Consider the following 18,251-nt stretch of genomic DNA (forward strand, 5'->3'; position numbering starts at 1 on the left):
GTCTCTATAAAGGTCAAATATCTATGCTCCAACACAATGATCTCATTTAGAGGGGAAGACACTGACATGAGTATTTAACAAATTTAACTAAACCAATCTGTGACGTTTTGCAGAGGCTTTATGTTAAAGTTAACATGTCTCCTGCAAATGTTATACTCTCTCCAAATGGCCCCAAACTCTAATTACTTCCCACCTCTCCAGAGTGTTTGCTCTTCTTCCATCTTAAACTGACGCGATACTTTGCAATGTAAATTTCCCATGATTAAATTAGAATTGCACAGCGCAAAATCGGATCTGCCCTGGAGGGAGTACTGAGTACATTTTCAGAGCTTGCTGGAATGTGCACACTTATTTCAAAGCTGTGTTGTTAACCAGAATCATAGACTGTCAAGTTTATGCAGTCTATCCTATGTCTCTGTCATAGCAAAGACTATAAATATAGGTACACTGTAGCTGCATCATTATTTTTTGTACGTGTGAATTGTAACCTAAAGATTTATATCACTGGAATCAGGCAGTAGCAACTACCTTATCTTTGCACAATCAACAGGAAGTGGTGATTTTATACTGAGCATGTTACTGTATGGGGATACAATTTGGGATGGATGGCTATTTACTGTATGTGTGTATCTGACAGTTGCATAACAATATGAGAATTTGAATCACTTTTGCTTAGCTAATTTCTTTGACTTAATTTTACGGTATTTGTGTTGTACTAACTCCATTAGTGTTTGGATGATTTACTTGTTTGGAATGTGCTTAACTGTAACTGTATTTTTATGACTTACTTGCTGGGGATGTACTTAGCTCTAACAGCGTTTGCTTTATTTCCTTGTTAGGGATGTGCTTAACTGTAACTGTATTTTTATGACTTACTTGCTGGGTATATACTTCACTCTAACAGTGTTTGTGGCTTACTTGCTGGGGATGTGCTTAGCTGTAACAGTGTTTGTATGGCTTACTTGTAGGGGATGTGCTTGCTGCCATTGACCAAAGCCAGGATGACATTTCCCAGGGCAGAGAGAGAGAGGCAGAGGCCAGTGGAACTGTCCCGGGTCTTACTTAGGACCTTCACACAGCTGCCCAGGTCTATTAGGTGCAGTCTGCTCCGTCCACCAGACACTGAGGGAGAGGGAAGGCTGAGTCAGGAGGGAATTCTACAGACTGCACAGTCAGGATGGAATGGACCACACAGTAGTCAGGGTAGAATGTTAGAGATGTTAAATACGGTAGAGTGAGGACAGAATGCTGAAGACAAAAGAGTCTGGGTGGAATGTTAACAACAGGAGTGTCAGGATAGAATGTTAAAGACAGTAGTACCAAGATGGACTGCAAAACACAATAGATTAAAGTAGTTAAAGAGTCAGAGCAGAATGCAAAACACAGTAGAGTCAGGAGAGAATGTTCCGGATAATTGATTCAGATCGGAATGTTAAACACAGCAAAGTGAAAGTTAAACGTTAAATACAGTAGAGTCAGGGTGGAATGTTAAAGACAGTAGAGTCAGGAGAGAATGTTAAAGACAGTAGAGTCAGGAGAGAATGTTAAAGACAGTAGAGTCAGGGTGGAATGTTAAAGACAGTAGAGTCAGGGTGGAATGTTAAAGAGAGTAGAGTCAGGGTGGAATTTTAAAGACTGTAGAGTCAGGGTTGAATGTTAAAGACTGTAGAGTCAGGGTGGAATGTTAAAGACTGTAGAGTCAGGGTGGAATGTTAAAGACAGTAGAGTCAGGGTGGAATGTTAAAGACAGTAGAGTCAGGGTGGAATTTTAAAGACTGTAGAGTCAGGGTGGAATGTTAAAGACTGTAGAGTCAGGGTGGAATGTTAAAGACAGTAGAGTCAGGGTGGAATGTTAAAGACTGTAGAGTCAGGGTGGAATGTTAAAGACTGTAGAGTCAGGGTGGAATGTTAAAGACAGTAGAGTCAGGGTGGAATGTTAAAGACTGTAGAGTCAGGGTGGAATGTTAAAGACAGTAGAGTCAGGGTGGAATGTTAAAGACAGTAGAGTCAGGGTGGAATTTTAAAGACTGTAGAGTCAGGGTGGAATGTTAAAGACTGTAGAGTCAGGGTGGAATGTTAAAGACAGTAGAGTCAGGGTGGAATGTTAAAGACTGTAGAGTCAGGGTGGAATGTTAAAGACAGTAGAGTCAGGAGAGAATGTTAAAGACAGTAGAGTCAGGGTGGAATGTTAAAGACAGTAGAGTCAGGGTGGAATGTTAAAGACAGTAGAGTCAGGGTGGAATTTTAAAGACTGTAGAGTCAGGGTGGAATGTTAAAGACTGTAGAGTCAGGGTGGAATGTTAAAGACAGTAGAGTCAGGGTGGAATGTTAAAGACAGTAGAGTCAGGGTGGAATTTTAAAGACTGTAGAGTCAGGGTGGAATGTTAAAGACAGTAGAGTCAGGGTGGAATGTTAAAGACAGTAGAGTCAGGAGAGAATGTTAAAGACAGTAGAGTCAGGAGAGAATGTTAAAGACAGTAGAGTCAGGGTGGAATGTTAAAGACAGTAGAGTCAGGGTGGAATGTTAAAGACAGTAGAGTCAGGGTGGAATTTTAAAGACTGTAGAGTCAGGGTGGAATGTTAAAGACTGTAGAGTCAGGGTGGAATGTTAAAGACAGTAGAGTCAGGGTGGAATGTTAAAGACAGTAGAGTCAGGGTGGAATTTTAAAGACTGTAGAGTCAGGGTGGAATGTTAAAGACAGTAGAGTCAGGGTGGAATTTTAAAGACTGTAGAGTCAGGGTGGAATGTTAAAGACAGTAGAGTCAGGGTGGAATGTTAAAGACTGTAGAGTCAGGGTGGAATGTTAAAGACTGTAGAGTCAGGAATGGACTCTGAGGTCAGCCATGTTATTGTGTGAAAGTGAGTGAGTGTGAAAGGCAGCATGCTCGGCTGTACTCACTGCCTCCCTTGCCGGTCTTCTCCATGCGATACTGGTAGATGTGCAGGGTGAAGAGCATGTGTGAGTTGCGTTGCTCCTCCTCGTCACAGTCGGGCCTGCTGCTGCTCCGGGATGCGATGGCAGCATCCAGGAAGAAGGCAGCTTTCTCCGCCGACGGGGCGCGGAGCTCGCTTTGATTCTGGAGCTGAGAAAAAGGGGGCAATAATGTATTAGAGCAGCAGCTCGTTGCCTGACTGAAAAGACGAACCGGCAGCCCAAATTACTACAATGAAGATAACTGACTTATTGAGATAGACAGACAGATAGCTAAGTGCCGTCAGACAAAGGGAGAGCACTGTATTCAATTAACGGAGATGACTCGCTGATTGACTGAGGCAGAAATGTAATGAATATTTCAATGAGATCATTTAGATAAATGTGTTCTGCTAAGACGGGAACAGATCTGAAACTACGGGGCCAAGCTTGTGCACTCGGTTAACACAGACTGAGCGATTCTATAGGTTCTTTGTTGACTGGGTCACTTTGTGTGGTTCAGCCTACACCTGTGGAGGGTGTTTTAACTGAGTCACTCTATAGGGCCCAGTCTATACCTGTGCTGAGTACCTGAAGATCAAGTTTCACAACGTGTGCGAACCCCAGGTGCCTGTTTTCCACTCAAAAATCACTCAGTTCAGTTTAGGAAGTGATATCATTCATGTGAATTCATTATTTAATCATACATTATAATAGTCTTCTTTCTTTTGAGCAACAGTTCATACTGAGTCATTGACTGCTGCAAACAGCTTGGTAGCCTGTGTTATGATCCTCCCTGCTTTTATTTAATTTGTTTAGTGCAACTTAAGAAATATTTCAAAAACGTGTCAGTATTTCTTATTTCCTGCGTTCCAGAAAATATGGCCCATTAAGTGTAAGGGGGCTCCCCGGTTTCCTGGTTAAATTCCATACCTGGCCCTCTCAACCTGCCACCTATTCATTCTGATTTAATTGGCTAAACAATTGTTCTCTCCCTCTCTGCATTTTCTGAGGTGTGGTGAGCATTCTGATACAAAATGGCTGCCATCACCTAGGTGGGTACTACACATTAGTGTTGGTTGAGGTGAATTCCCCACTCATCACTGTAAAGTTCTTTGAGAAAAGCAAAGAATGAAATTAATCTTTTATGCCTGTCATGAGCATTTGACTGACTGAGTTACTCTATCGGGCCGAGTCTGCATCTGTGGTGAGCAACTTTACTGTCTGAGCCACTCAAGACCTAAGCCACCCTTTTCCACTGGCGGTTAGGTGGTTTAGAACACAGTTAACAACGTAATTGTATCAACTAAAAGTCAACATATGAAATTAATAATAACATTTGGAGAACATAGCACAAGGTTTCCTGGCTAAATAAATGAGGAAAATATTATAAATCCTAAAGAAATCCTAAATCCCAATGTCATAAATCACGAGGAGAACAGGGAGGAATAAACACAAGGGAGGAACAGAATGAACAAAGCTGAGCTGATCCTATTATTCCATGAAAAGATTACCACAGATTTGAAGAGGATTAGATAGACACGCTTGTCTCGTATGACCGATCCATTCGCCATGGAAGAGGGTTTCACTCACGATGGCTCCAAAATGTTTATATAATTTTGATCTTCATTAAAAATGAACCGAAGGATCACCCTTGATAACTGGGAAGACATACGGCCCAAAGGCAGGAGATGAAATACGCTGCATTAATGTAGGAGATTGAAAGATTTTGAATTACACTGCTTAGAGAAGAGGTCAATTTTGCCAACACTAATTGAAGGATTGTGGAAATCGCTGTTGCTCTTTAACTGTTGTATCCAGATTTTTTGTAGCCCCTCAACCATACTACACCTGCATAGTAAATTCCAGTAAGAAATTAACCCCTTCCTCTGATACTTGTAAATAACAATAACCTGGAAAAAATTGAAACATAATGGCTGCTAGCTTTTTAGAAATGTGCTGGCGATTCTCACGATGTGCTGCCGATTCTCACGATGTTCAGCCAGAGTTGGAAATATTTCATATGGTGTGCCACACATAATTATTGAACAACAAATGGGGATTTGGCAAGAAATTATGTATGTAAGCAATACAATAAGCTCTAGTATACTGCTCTTTCAAATGAATCAGTCCGAATTAAGAGCAATAGGCACATGAGAACATGCAAGTCTAAAGACACAATTTAAATTTAAATTGAATTCCAGAGTTGCAGTGCAGGTCAGCTGAAATATCTTCCTCCATCTGTTTTTAATTGGCAATGAGGACCCACTAAAAGTTCAGCAGAAGCATGGCACCCCAAACCTCATTGTAGTGATTCCCAGGGGGGAAAAGGTATATTAACACCATTACCACATGTTCCACTGGTGATCCATGTACAACAAATTCAGGACCCTTGCTGCTTACCTGCATGCCACAGATAGGGTCCTCGCAGAGGTAGACCCCAGGGGACTGGCCATCCTGCAGGCTGCCCGTGGCCACCTCAGACAGCAGGTCCTTCAGGTTCTCGTCCTTGCCCCAGACCTCCACAGCAGAGACACGCACCGAAAAGCGGGCGCCCGTCTTCTCCTTGCGTTCGTTGATGAGTTTGAAGAGCCAGGAGATGGCACAGGGAATGATGCCCAGGTTCTGCATGGAGTCATCTTTCCCGATCATCGTGTAGGACTTTCCTGTCAGTCAAAGAAGAACAGCCTTTTAGCCCAGAGCACTCTCTCAAATACATTATTGTTTGGGATTCAAATTTGAAAATCAATTGACTTGCCTGGTGTAGTTGAGCCAAGCAAGAGGACCATAAGGCAGGGTTTGCACTTTTTGAGAGTATTTCACCGATTATGTGTCTAAGTTGCATTGAGAGGTGTGTGTTAAAACCATGAGTTCCAATAAACCAGACAAGCTCAGTAAAGTATTGGAATCCAAAACAATTGACCTGGATCTGCCTCACATGTAGGGAGAAGGCTTTTAAAGCTTTTCTGCCGTGGTGGTTTGTTGTTGTTGTTTCAAATAATGCACATTTTTATACACACAGTGTTCCTTTCAATAAAAAATTCAACATTCTTAAGTCATAAATGTGCACTAATGGAAATGTGGCTGTCATATGGATCTCACAGAATTAATTATAACCTTTTGTCAGACAGAAGATTGCAACAGTAAAAATACATTTTGACTACAGGTCAAGTAGATCCCTGCTAACCTATACAAAAGCCTTAACATGCAGCTGGATTTTAGTGCCTGTCATTACTACAACTTTTATATACCATTTCAGATTGGATCAAAGTGGACCTATAAGATCATAAACAATTTAGTCTGCCAGTCTCAGTCAAGAAGAAGCCTTTATAACAATAACAATAACAACAACAACAATAATAGTAATACAAACCCAACCTCTTGGTTGGCTCAATTGCAGCAGGCAAGCTCAATCGGGCACAGAAAATAATTTGCATCCGAAACAATTATGTATTTGACCTAGGTCTGCTATAGTCTGCATTTTAAATATACTCACATCCTCTTTGATGGATAAAGGATATAATTCAGCACACCAGGAGCACAGGTCATGAAGCAAAGTCCTGCAGACTTCCCTCCAGTGACTTACCCTCAACCCTCACTCAGTGCATTCCTCACTGTCATCAATGTCAGCTCTAGCCTTTTGAGGGACGCTAACCTCCCAAACTACCCACCCCATAAATAATATATATTTTAGAATAATTAGGGGGGTCCCTGGCACCCACGGGGCCATGAGCAGTTGCTTATAACGCTTAATGGGTTGGCTTTCGGCTGGCTTTAATTCTTTCATTCGGAACGGTCCTTCAGTTACTTTTTAATGAGATGATACCCATGGGTCAAACATTCTGAAGACATTATTTACACAACAATATGTGAATAAATAGTATAATAGTATATATATAAGTCTAGGGGTCGTTGGATTGAAATGTAGTTATTTTTGTGCAAAAAAAATCTTATTTTTAACACAGAAATGGGACAGCATAGCAATACCAAAATCAAAGTTGGCGAGTCTGTTGCCATTGTAGTAGACCTGCAAAATAGCATTGAGATTGGTTTGGAAACGGGCGAAATATTGAACTATCGCGCTTACTATAATAAATAGTGTATACATGTAAACAATATAGATACATGCTTAAACATTCATAGCTACTATTTACTATACTGTCCCTGGTGGGAGATACACTGCAGCTGCCGAGACCTTGCCTTGGTCATTGATGCAGCTGAATGCTTTTTTATCAAAGGACCATGAGTGCATTAGTTTAATTTATGAACTGGCATATTTGTTTGTGAACAAAAATTGTTTTAAATGAGCTTAGTGATCTTCAAACATTAATCGATGCTGAGTTTAAATTAAGCCAACAAAGAATTCCTCCAAACATACATGGACGTTCACACAGTTAAAGGGATTCCAAGCATAGCCTCAGAATAGCGGTCTGGGATTTTTGATTTTTATCCAGTAGACACATTGGCTGCCTCACCAAAATCCCTTACCCTTGAGTAAGGTTCTTCTGCAGACTTTCAAGCTGTATCAAAGGATAATACGCTAACGTCTGTGCAAATTGCTCTGGATTACAAAGTGTATTCAGCAATAATGCTCACTCACTAACATCCACATATGGCACATAGCATTACCTTTTACATAGACACTTGCAATTTCCTTTATTTGAATTTGGAAACTATTTTTATTTTTGTGCTGAACTCTTTATAGATTTGTTGTATTGCCCTGACATCTCCAATGAGTGTCTGTGGTTTATATACTGTACGTGCATCTACTATATCATGCAGAACATGAAAAATCTGTAATTTAATCCTCAAGACACAATACAATGTAAACCACAAAACCACAGGTATTGCTGCCATGTGCTGGATTCGGAAACATGTTAAAACAACAAAAAAAGTATTTGGTGTTGATATTAAAGAAAGCATTAAACTGTAGGCCCTATCCCCCTCAAAATGCAAATTAACATCCAAGGGCGACCTCCTTGGCATTTGCCTCATTCTATCCACCGATTGGAGTTGAGCTGATGCAGTGAGCCCTCATGCGTGTTTCTTTGAAGATTGATGTCTTGCAATGTGTGGCATGTCCAAAAGAAAGTAATTCAATCAAGCCGTATTGAGCATGACGTAATGTGGGCGCGATTCAATTACCCCCCACTTCTTCATTTATGTTGTGCTCAGACAGTCCATTACTGCTTCTTACTGCTTATTGATTTATTTCTTTCTTGTGGCATACAGGAACCAAGGGGGCTGATTTCATGGATCCATTGGCCTTGCGGCGAAAGTTATCGCCCATCCACTTTGCGCGTTTTGTTCGGGTTTTTGTTTTTTTGTTTTGTTGTTTTGTTTTTTCGCTTCGCTTTGCTTTTGTTTCGCTTTGGTTCGCTCAGTTCTTCTTTTTTTTTTCAAGCCTTGGTGCATGAAGGAGGGTTGAGAGCCACCGTGATTAACAACGACCTGCGATCTATAATTCATCAGGCAGCTTTTTATCTATTTACTGCGAAGGAAAAACTGAATAAATGATAAAAGCCTATCCAGCCACTCAAACCACTTGTCTCTACTATTAAGCGCCCGGGGCACGCAGTTTATTTATTTAAAGTTCAAACAAAAATGGTGCCGTGTGGCATCTGTCAGCGAAAGTTCAAAGCCGATTGCTTCTAGGTTTAAGCACCGATATTCTAATTTGTTTGACTTTTTCATTAGATGATCCCTGAGTAAAAAACACACAAAGGTAATTGCACCCAAATGACTGGCAGCAAGTCATCTGGGTTCTTTATTCTTCTTGTAGGTTTAATGAACGAGGAAATGGCATCCAGTTGAAATGGCTGCCGGCTAGGTCTTTGATGAAACAAGGCTGCCGTCCGAGTGAAAGTTGAGGAACATTCTGTAGCTGTAGTTCATTAAAGGCAAATAAGACACCGGTCTTTAAACATTTATAAGTTTCAACCTTAATTGCGTTTTTGAACTGTTGCCAGAGTGATTCAAAAATTGTTTACAGCTGATGATTTTTCTTTCCACAAGGATACCGACCTGTTTGCGTTATAGCGACATATACAGTAATGCGTCATATTTTTAACCACTGGAGCATGTAGGAAATGGCTTAAAATTGGTTTTGAAATGCGAAAGTTTCAAAGATTGTTTATTGGTGATGCAATGCAAAGATATATTATACCTTTAAAATATAAAAATGTATGTGTAAACATATACAGTCACTGAGCACTATTAGGTATTTATTAGATTTCATTTTAGACTAACTTCTGTTGCTGTAACCTACCCACTTAGAGGATGTTGTTGTTCTTTTTCGTACCATTGTCTACAAACCCTAGAGACTGTTTTGTGTGGAAATCCCAGGAGATCAGCAATTTCTGAGATACTCAAACCACCCTGTCTGGCACGAATATTCATTCCACAATCAAAGTCACTTATCACATTACTTCCCCATTCTGACATTTGGTCTCTTGACCATGTTTGCATGCTTGTATGCATTTAGTTGCTGCCACATGATTGGCTGATTAAATATTTGCATTAACAAGCTGGTGGACAGGCCTACCTTATAAAGTGCTCACTGAGTGTGTATTTCATGGTAGAAATGTCCAGGGAATTTACTGAGGAAGCCTGCTATAGTGGAATGGCTGAGCTTTAACACATTGATCCAGCCCTGGGATTTCAGAGTCAAGAACCTGATTGATGTGCTCTCCTCTTCCCGGTGTCCTAACCCACCCCATAAAACACTCTGCCCAGACCACTCAATGACCACTCAAAGCAGTGTCGTAAACAGACTAACCCCACCACGTCTTCTTGTCCCGAGAGGACTGGAGTGATGCAGAGAGGGACGGAAGTACTCACCCAGTTTCGAGTGCCCGAAGCAGAAAACGCAACCGTCGGCCCCGTTGACCACCGACTGGATGACTTCGGCAACGGTGCCCGCGCACACTTCAGCCTGGCGTGGGGGGGGGGAGAGAGAGGGAAGAGAGGGGGCAAGGTTACTGCACGGTCACTGTGGCCTGGATGTGTCATGTGGCATGGGCAGCCTGTAGCCTCCATGGTGGCCTCCATTGTGTAATTTCTACATGGTGAAACCAAAATGTATAAAAACACCCTTTAATAAAATCTGAGATCTGTGCGCTTTAACCACATGTTCGTTGTGTGTGCAAATCTATAATTGTGGCAAACCAGAGGGAAATCTAGACATAATGGGTCTTTATGGAGGGCACTATACATGACCGGGACACACACATGAAGGTTGGTGGTTCAAGCCCCAGTCTAGATTCATGACAATATCCATGGCCCTTAACCCACATTGCGCAGTGCCCAGTCTAATCAACTGTATGCCCCTTTGGATAAAAGCGTCAACTAAATAGCTGTATTGGTCAGACCAGCATCGTAATACTTCAATTACTGGATAGTGCCTTAGGACTGACTCAGGAACACAGTGATATTTCATCTCAGATGAAGAAAATTTTTTGATGAAATACCCCGGTAAAAATACAGCAGATACGGAACACACCAGGCAGGGAGAATATTGCAAGGTAATAAGAGATCGATCGAGAGAAGGAGGGATGAATTATGATTTATAGAGGAACTTTTACTGTGGAAAGGGAGACATCATCTTTGGACAGGATGTGGCTAGTGGCTAGTGGCTAATGGCTAAGTGTAGCCCCAGTGTAGCCAAAATGAGATCAGTCCAGCTGCTCTTGAGCAAGGCCCTGTTGGGCCCTGGAGCAAGGCTCTTAACCCCACATTGCTCTAGGGGGGATCGGCCCCTGCTAAGTCTAACGAACGTGTAAGTCGCTTTGAATAACAAGCAGGATGAACTGAACCGACCCCACTCTGACTAAATCAAGATGGCTCCTTTTTACCTGTGATGCATCGTGGGGGAAGGCAGCATCAAAGGCGAACATCTTGGGCGGGGCTTGACTGGCTCCTCCGCGTTTCTGCTGGGTGTTCTGCGGGCCGTTGGCGGTCGGGTCCATTATGGTGATCTGTTTCTTGCGCGGGTCCACCTTCAGGAAGGAGCTGGACCCGGAGGCTTCTCCCGGAAGAGCCGGACAAACCCGCAGCATGACTTTGACCTGAAACAGATGAGGATGGAGGACCATCAAAACCATCATTTTGACATTCTCCCTGCTCCAATGCAGCCATTGAACATCACCGAACGCCATCATCGATAAATCTGGCGGCCTACTATTGTGTTTTGCTAGCTTTGCTAGCTTACATTGGATGTCAACAGCTACGATGTTTTCACTTGTTAGATTAAGCAACGATGCTTTGGTTCAATTGTAACCATATAATTTAGCTAGCTAGCTAGCCCCAGTCTGTCATAAGAACACCTGTAGTATGTGCACAATCACATAGCCGACGTGAATAGCCACCCACTTTATAATTTGTATAGAGTTAAATAACAAAAAACAAGCAGAACAACAAAATTTCCCATTAAAATCAATTCACTATATGGGAATGAACGTGCGCGCCAACTTTCGGGTAATGAACCTTGGTGATTCCCTAACTTTGACGCTGCCATCAAACATGATGCGATGACTACATTGGAATGGAATTTGCACATGGTGTGAGTGTGCAATAAGAGACGCTCTGGTGCGGAAAAGAGTAGGAGCATTTTCCTTTTGAAGGTTCAATCATCACTTCTGCTGCCTTTACCGTATTGTCATCTACATTATAGCAAATTACATTGCACAGAAGGTGGGGGGGGCTTGTATTTCCCTGGGATGCCATATAGAGAGATTTAAAACCTTTTCTTAAGTGAGTAACAGACAATAGATTGATAATCCATGTCAGAAATTTCCATTAATTCATGCTTTATGCTTCCAATTCACCTCAAGCGAAAATTAAACCCACAGCTGGTACATTACCTGTCTCATACACCTCCATTTTACTGCTAGCAATCAATGCCTAATTAGACACAGATTAATGTAAATTTAAATGCCTATGGTTGGTAATGCAACAGTTCATGCAGAGACTACGATTACAGTTCAGGCACAATTGATAATTAGCAAACATAGATCACAGATCAAACAATTTTCATCTGCAGGCATTATTCTATAGTTGCAATATCACAGGCTTGTGATATCAAAACACATATCTTTGGCTAACTGATGTAACAATTTTCAAAACATATAAAAGGAAAATCTCTTGTTAGTGAAAATTAGTCAGGATATATTTTCTTAGGTAAAAAAAAAAACAAAAAAAACACATTGTGTCTTCAAGTAAGACAAATGTCGGGATTAAAATAAATACTGAGCAATCTTTATTTCTTTTTTTAAAGCAGAATAATATTTCAGCTCTTAGCTTCTGCTTGAATGCTGGGCTACAGAGACCGTACCTGCTGAAAGATGAAAGGGCGGTCTGTCAGACAGGAACAAAGGCAGTTACAGGCAACAGTAATGGAGAGTGCAACGGCATTGACATAATATGGACTTTTTTTAGGTAGGCAGTGGATTTTATAGATCCGCAGTAAACACGCTGATGTTCAAAGGTAACACTGTAAGGTGTCAAATGCACCCTCATCAGATTTTCATCAGAGACCAACATCACTGTGGGCTGGACCCAACCTTTATCATTAGCTTTGACTCATAAATATCTGGCAGCCTCCCTTGTGGTTAAGGTACATGACTGGGATCTGCATGGTCGGTGGTTCAATCCCCTGTATAGCCACGATAAGAACCACACAGCTGTTGGGCCCTTGAGCAAGGCCCTTAACCCTTAAAGTAACAGTGAACAGTAACTAATCTGGTCACACACACACCCTCACCGTATTACCTCAGACTGCACTTCCTGTATTGCATGCAATCATTACCTCCATCTGCACTTCCTGTGCACCCCACTGACAGCATTACCGAATGGTCCTCCTGACTACTGTCTGTGACTGACCATTCAGTGCACTACAAATGTATTCACTGTAAATATATCACCAGAAGAGATGAAAAGGAATAAGCAACATTTCTCTATATGTAATAAATGAAAACTGTACAGAAACACTGTCATTAAAAGGATATTGTTTATGTCACGTAATCTCTCAGAACTATTTCTTAGTAATGGCAATGGCTGAATTTACAGAGCTTACTCTATATAATGCCTTTCAACTCATCAAAGCATTTTTTAAGTGGGGGAAACTCACATCAATCCCCAACAACATGAACTGCTCTCTGGTTGATGCATGGCAGTCTTGTTTTCCCATCGAGAGAAGGTTTAAATAAGCTCAATAAATTGAAGGGGGGAAATGCTTGGCCAAAGAACTGAAGTGCTAAGGACACAGTGAGTTCTTTGTAAAAGGTTGAGGATCTCAAGAGCTTTCTTCTTGTCTGTGCCTTTAGCCTGACACTGGACAACTAACAATAAACAATAAATCCCTGAAACCTAATGACATAAAATCAATGTGATAAACTACAACGAGCAAAATCCAATTGTGCCTCGACTTGTCCCTCCTTATTCTAGTGTTGACTCAACTAGCTCCTGTCGAAGGACATCGACCACCTCGATTTCAGTCTCGTCGCCGAATGGCCGACGTATGTGTGAATAACAAATAATAAGAGGTGAGAGACCGGCCTAGATTTACATTTATTTCTAGTCAATAATTTCAGGTGTATAATTTCAAGTCAAGGCTTCCTAAGAGCTTGACTGTTCCATTGACCATGAACCAACTTTTCATATTTCCAAGAGAATTTAATATTTCCGAAATCGCAGTATTGCGCTCTGGGAAAGATTGATTTGCACAGTGTTCTTCAGTGAGCACATCTTTCGCTCCAGGGCAGCAATGCAGAGACTGCTCATCTGGGGATGAGCATCTCTGTTTTGTGTGTTTGTGATCTGAGAGTGGGGAGCCCTCTTCTGTGTTCGGCATGACTGACATTTTGCTCGTTTCTCCCGAAGAGAAGCGCAGGCGAGATTGGCCAATTTCACCCTGGTAATAGAATCTTTGACGGTCTGTACGCTCACAGAACAGAGACCCCTTTCCCCTCTCTGTGGCTTCTGTGGTTCAGCTTTATTTTTTCATTATCTTCAACAAAAACAAGCAAGATTGAGATCGATTCATAATAACTGTGCACAGTACAGTATGTTCCAATTTCACAAATTCTCAAATCACAAGCTTCACAATCCTTTTCGTGAATTCATAAATGTTAGTATCTGTTTGGTCTCCTAGATCACAGCCCTCTAACCATTCTCTGTGTCCACTCATACATACATACTGTGCATGCATACATACACACACACATACTCAACATACATACATACATACATACTATACATATATGCATACATGCAGTCTTACATACATATACATACATACATAAGGTATATAGTTATAGGCAAATATTCAGAGGAGGTGGGCAGCTACTTCCAATAATTTCGACAAGATTTCAACAGACATGCTGCAAACATACACACATAGACACAACAGCCTCTAGCCAAATCACTTTGCGGTGAAAAGGGCCAGCCAGGGTTCATCCGAAAGCAGCGCCTTCAGACAGGGCGAAAGCATGTATAAATCTGCGCTGTCTGCTCGGCCCTCCTTTTATCTCGTGCCGAGGAGTAATGGGTGCCTGCCACTTGGCATTGACCCCGTAAAAAGCCCCATCTCCGCAGCAAGTGCTCCCAGAGAGGCCATGATCCTAACGCATCGTTCATCGCCGATATCTATATCATCTCTTTATCGTCTAGCCCTATCATGAGTATGTCTGTGTGCTCCGGTGCACGGCCATCCCCCCCCGCCTTCCGCTGTGCGTGAACCAATTAACACCCACCGCAGCGGCGCAATCGCAAGGCTGCGTTATCATTCACAGCCGCGCTGATTGGCAGCGAAAGTGACTCGAGATGTCGCCGCTGCCAGATAAAACTAATGGTGCTTTGGCTATGGGGAGGAATGAAAATAATGCAGAAGAATTTTCAACATCCTCACCCGCTTCCAAGTTACATACTCTGCGGGCGAACATGTCTGAATTTTTTACCGAAGGCGAACGGAGTATGCTTTGCAGTGAGGAGATATGACCAGCATGGCTGTGCTTTTTAACCCATTATGAACTAAGGTTCCCAATAGAAAACCAATAGAAAGGCAGAAGAATCACATTGCATTTCAACGGTCATGTGTCTTGAAAAATGGTCATATGATCAAATACAAGGCTGGCGTCACATCAGTCTGTTAAGGGAGATGTAACATGCAGGTTGCATCCGCCCATAAGGGATTAAAAAGGTATAAATTCAGTAAAGCCATCAATAAATTACAGGTGAAACCATCTGAAACAAAATATAAAGTATATCATCAAGTATACATATCCTAGCTCATAGAATAAACAGGTTGAGTACATTTTTCCCAGTCATCATGCTGACGAAGTGAGGAAAAGGCAAAGGTTTGCCCTGTGTAGCTTAAACAGATGCGACATTGCTGACATTGAAACCTAGTGATGGAGGAGCCATCTTATGGACCTAATATTTGGTCTTTGAATGAATACACAAATAGTGGTGTTGCGCCGCGCAGATATGGAACTAAATTCTGAATGTGCCAGGTTCACTTTAGCAACTGCAGTACTGGCAATATTTCAGCCGCATAAACTACTGTTACGTGACACACAAACACTTAAAGGTCAGGATATTGAATAAGTCCGCAACTCAGTGTACTTTTATGATCCGAAATAGTGGAACGCCCTTTTATCTCTATAAATAAATAAACGCCTAAATACATTTAAAGTGAAGGCAAGGCAACATTAGCGTCAGTGTCACTCAACGGAGGTAAATATTTCATTTTTATGTCATTTGCGACAAAAAAAAACATAGCAGAAAATACATCTGAGGGCATCAAGATACTCAGCTGAATAATTTACTGTGCTCCTTTCTGAGCATGGTGAGATACAGATCTCTTCCCTGTTTCTCTTTCCGCTCACACACTGACAATAATATTCTGCCACCCTTCTTCTCTCAAACATTTCTATTCTACAGATGGGCAAAGTAATGGTGCCAGCTCAGATAACTCTTAAAACATGGAGTAATTTCACCAAACTGAGTTTTAAAATATATGGAAGAACATCAAAATCTTGCTTTTCCTAGCTTTCTTACAGATACAATGGTTCATTTTGGCAGTAACATTATTTACAATTAGAATAGCAATGCTCAAGGGGAAATCTAATGTGCATGTCTAGGCATAAGTTGCAATATATACAAAACATTGAAACAAAACTTTTACATATTTTACTATAAGGTAAGGTACAAAGTAAAGTTTGTGTTATGTAAGGGATAATATGCTATGCACAAGTCAGCTATGCGGAAATAACTGCCCAATATAATTGGAAATAATTGCCAGGGTGGTGGTACTGCCGGACGCAAAGCAGAGGGCCATTTACCACCCTGAAGGGCAATTATCCCCTCATAACTGACTCATTCATGGTGCATTATCCCAGTTGTACCATGGCTAACTTGCCAGTAATGTAGTTGTGGACAATTATTATTATTTTTTTTAAACAAATGTATTAATTAAAACACAATGGGAATGGGAGAAAAAATAGTCCCTGTCGCTGAGAAAAAAAATCTTCAAACAGCCTAAAATTGCCTGCTGCAACTAAAAGCCAACTGCATCAGCCAAAGAAAGGTTCCCTTGCTCAGTCTCACCCACTCGTGTTGTAAGTTATGTTATTATTACTGCTTAAAATGCTCGGTTCCATTAGGTTTGAAACATCTGCCATGGTTATCCTCCCGACAATGCAAAGTGTAGCCTATCTCAATGCAATGTAGACCACAGTAGCATATTTTTGTCACCAGGTCCGCTATAACTACTTGCATGGATCCAGAAGAACGTCCAAAGAGCAGCAGGCCTCTCTAGCTTCAGCTAAGGTCAGTGTTCATGACTCCACAATAAAACGAGACTGGGCAGAACTGGGATTTATGGGAGGGTATCAATGCAGAAACCACTGCTAACCAAGAGAAACGTCAAGTGGGCCAATTGTCCCTGGAGCAATGTGGGGTTAAGGGGTACACAGATATTTCTGTGATTACACTGGGGTTTGAACCACAAACCTTCTGGGTCCCCGTCAAAGCAACTTTGCCACGAGGCTATAGGCTGCCCCCTAGCAACTTACAGTTGATTAGACTAAGCAGGGGACAATCCCCCCTGGAGCAATGTGAGGTTAAGGGCCCAACAGCTGTGCGGATCTTACTGTGGTTACATCGGGGCTTGAACCACCAACCTTCCGGGTCCCAGTCATCTATCCTAGCCACTAGGCTACAGGCTTCAATCTCTGTTATTAATACATGAAAAAATGCAATAAAAATAAATGTATTGAAAGGAACACTGTACTGTAACATATTCAATAGGTCAATAGCAAAAACGATACACACAAAATCTGTGTTATTATTGTTAAAGGTAGGAAGGACTTAGCATCCTAATCCATGCCATTCTATCCTCTCCAGTCCATTACTACAATTCACTTAAATCTCTTACTTTGTCGAGATAGGAAGGGTTTTTTTTTCTGTAAATCTATGTCACAAACTGATAATGTCTTTCCCTCCCTGGATTTCAGGGAAGTTTCCGTGTAATTGCAGAGAAACCTAATTACAAAGGGCACTCCAGAGACAGAAAGGAAAGGTTCTTTTATAATGAACCGTGTATGTTCAGGAATGGTTGGATGGCGGTCAGGAAAAGGTCATCACTGTAGAGTAATTACTCATCTCCGAAGGCATAACGACAAACAAAATCCTGTCTCCGAGAGCCCCTCCCTCTAAGCTCTGTCGCAGGGCCGACTGATCCACACATGAGCGTCTGGTTTCAAAGCCCTACCATCAAACACTCAGTTCTTTTTAATGCAATTTGTTGGGCTTTGTGGTGTTTTTTGTCTTCTGGGCTGTCGCATCTTCTGGAACATCTTCTGGAACATCAGAAATTTCTAAGTATCATTGACTCATGTCTGAAACCTGAATGAATTTGTCTAAGCTAGGTGCTTTGCACACTGCTTATGTTTCTTTCTTTGCAGTGGCTATGTATTGCAGTAAACTGACTTTGTTCAGTGTGACAGGAGTTTTCAAAAGGCTCTTGGTTTTGTGTTTCATTTGTGTTTCATCATCAGATGATCTACAGCAACATTTCATTTAAATTCCATACAAGTGTGTTCATTTTGAATCGCAATTTGCAACTTGATTTATCTCTACCTCAGAAATGTGTACGGTTGGCTGGCCTAAAAAGATGCTTGCACATAGATGGAAGCTACCGCACTCCCTGCAGTGGTCTCATTTTGTAAATGGCTTTCTCAAAACTGACTACGTGGAGTCATCGATTGCTTGGATTCATGGAGCTAATGACAGAAATTGGATTTGGGTTGTCTATTCATTGTGGGGGGAGGGGAGACATTT

The 18,251-nt window shown here is 41.6% G+C and overlaps 1 protein-coding gene across 1 annotated transcript in view; it reads right to left on the minus strand.

Annotated features, from left to right (window-relative positions):
* The window catches only part of kif26ba (kinesin family member 26Ba), a 120,860-nt gene that overhangs the window by 12,722 nt on the left and 89,887 nt on the right, over positions 1-18,251 (minus strand). Inside the window, exons 6-10 of the mRNA XM_061262746.1 lie at positions 10,766-10,978; positions 9,753-9,846; positions 5,316-5,578; positions 2,901-3,084; positions 963-1,122 (exon numbers count right to left, since the gene is read on the minus strand). Of these exons, the coding sequence (XP_061118730.1) occupies positions 963-1,122; positions 2,901-3,084; positions 5,316-5,578; positions 9,753-9,846; positions 10,766-10,978 (914 nt within the window). The remainder of the gene's footprint in view (positions 1-962; positions 1,123-2,900; positions 3,085-5,315; positions 5,579-9,752; positions 9,847-10,765; positions 10,979-18,251) is intronic.

Source organism: Conger conger, chromosome 1 (assembly GCF_963514075.1).
Source record: "Conger conger chromosome 1, fConCon1.1, whole genome shotgun sequence".
Taxonomy (NCBI): Eukaryota; Metazoa; Chordata; class Actinopteri; order Anguilliformes; family Congridae; genus Conger; species Conger conger.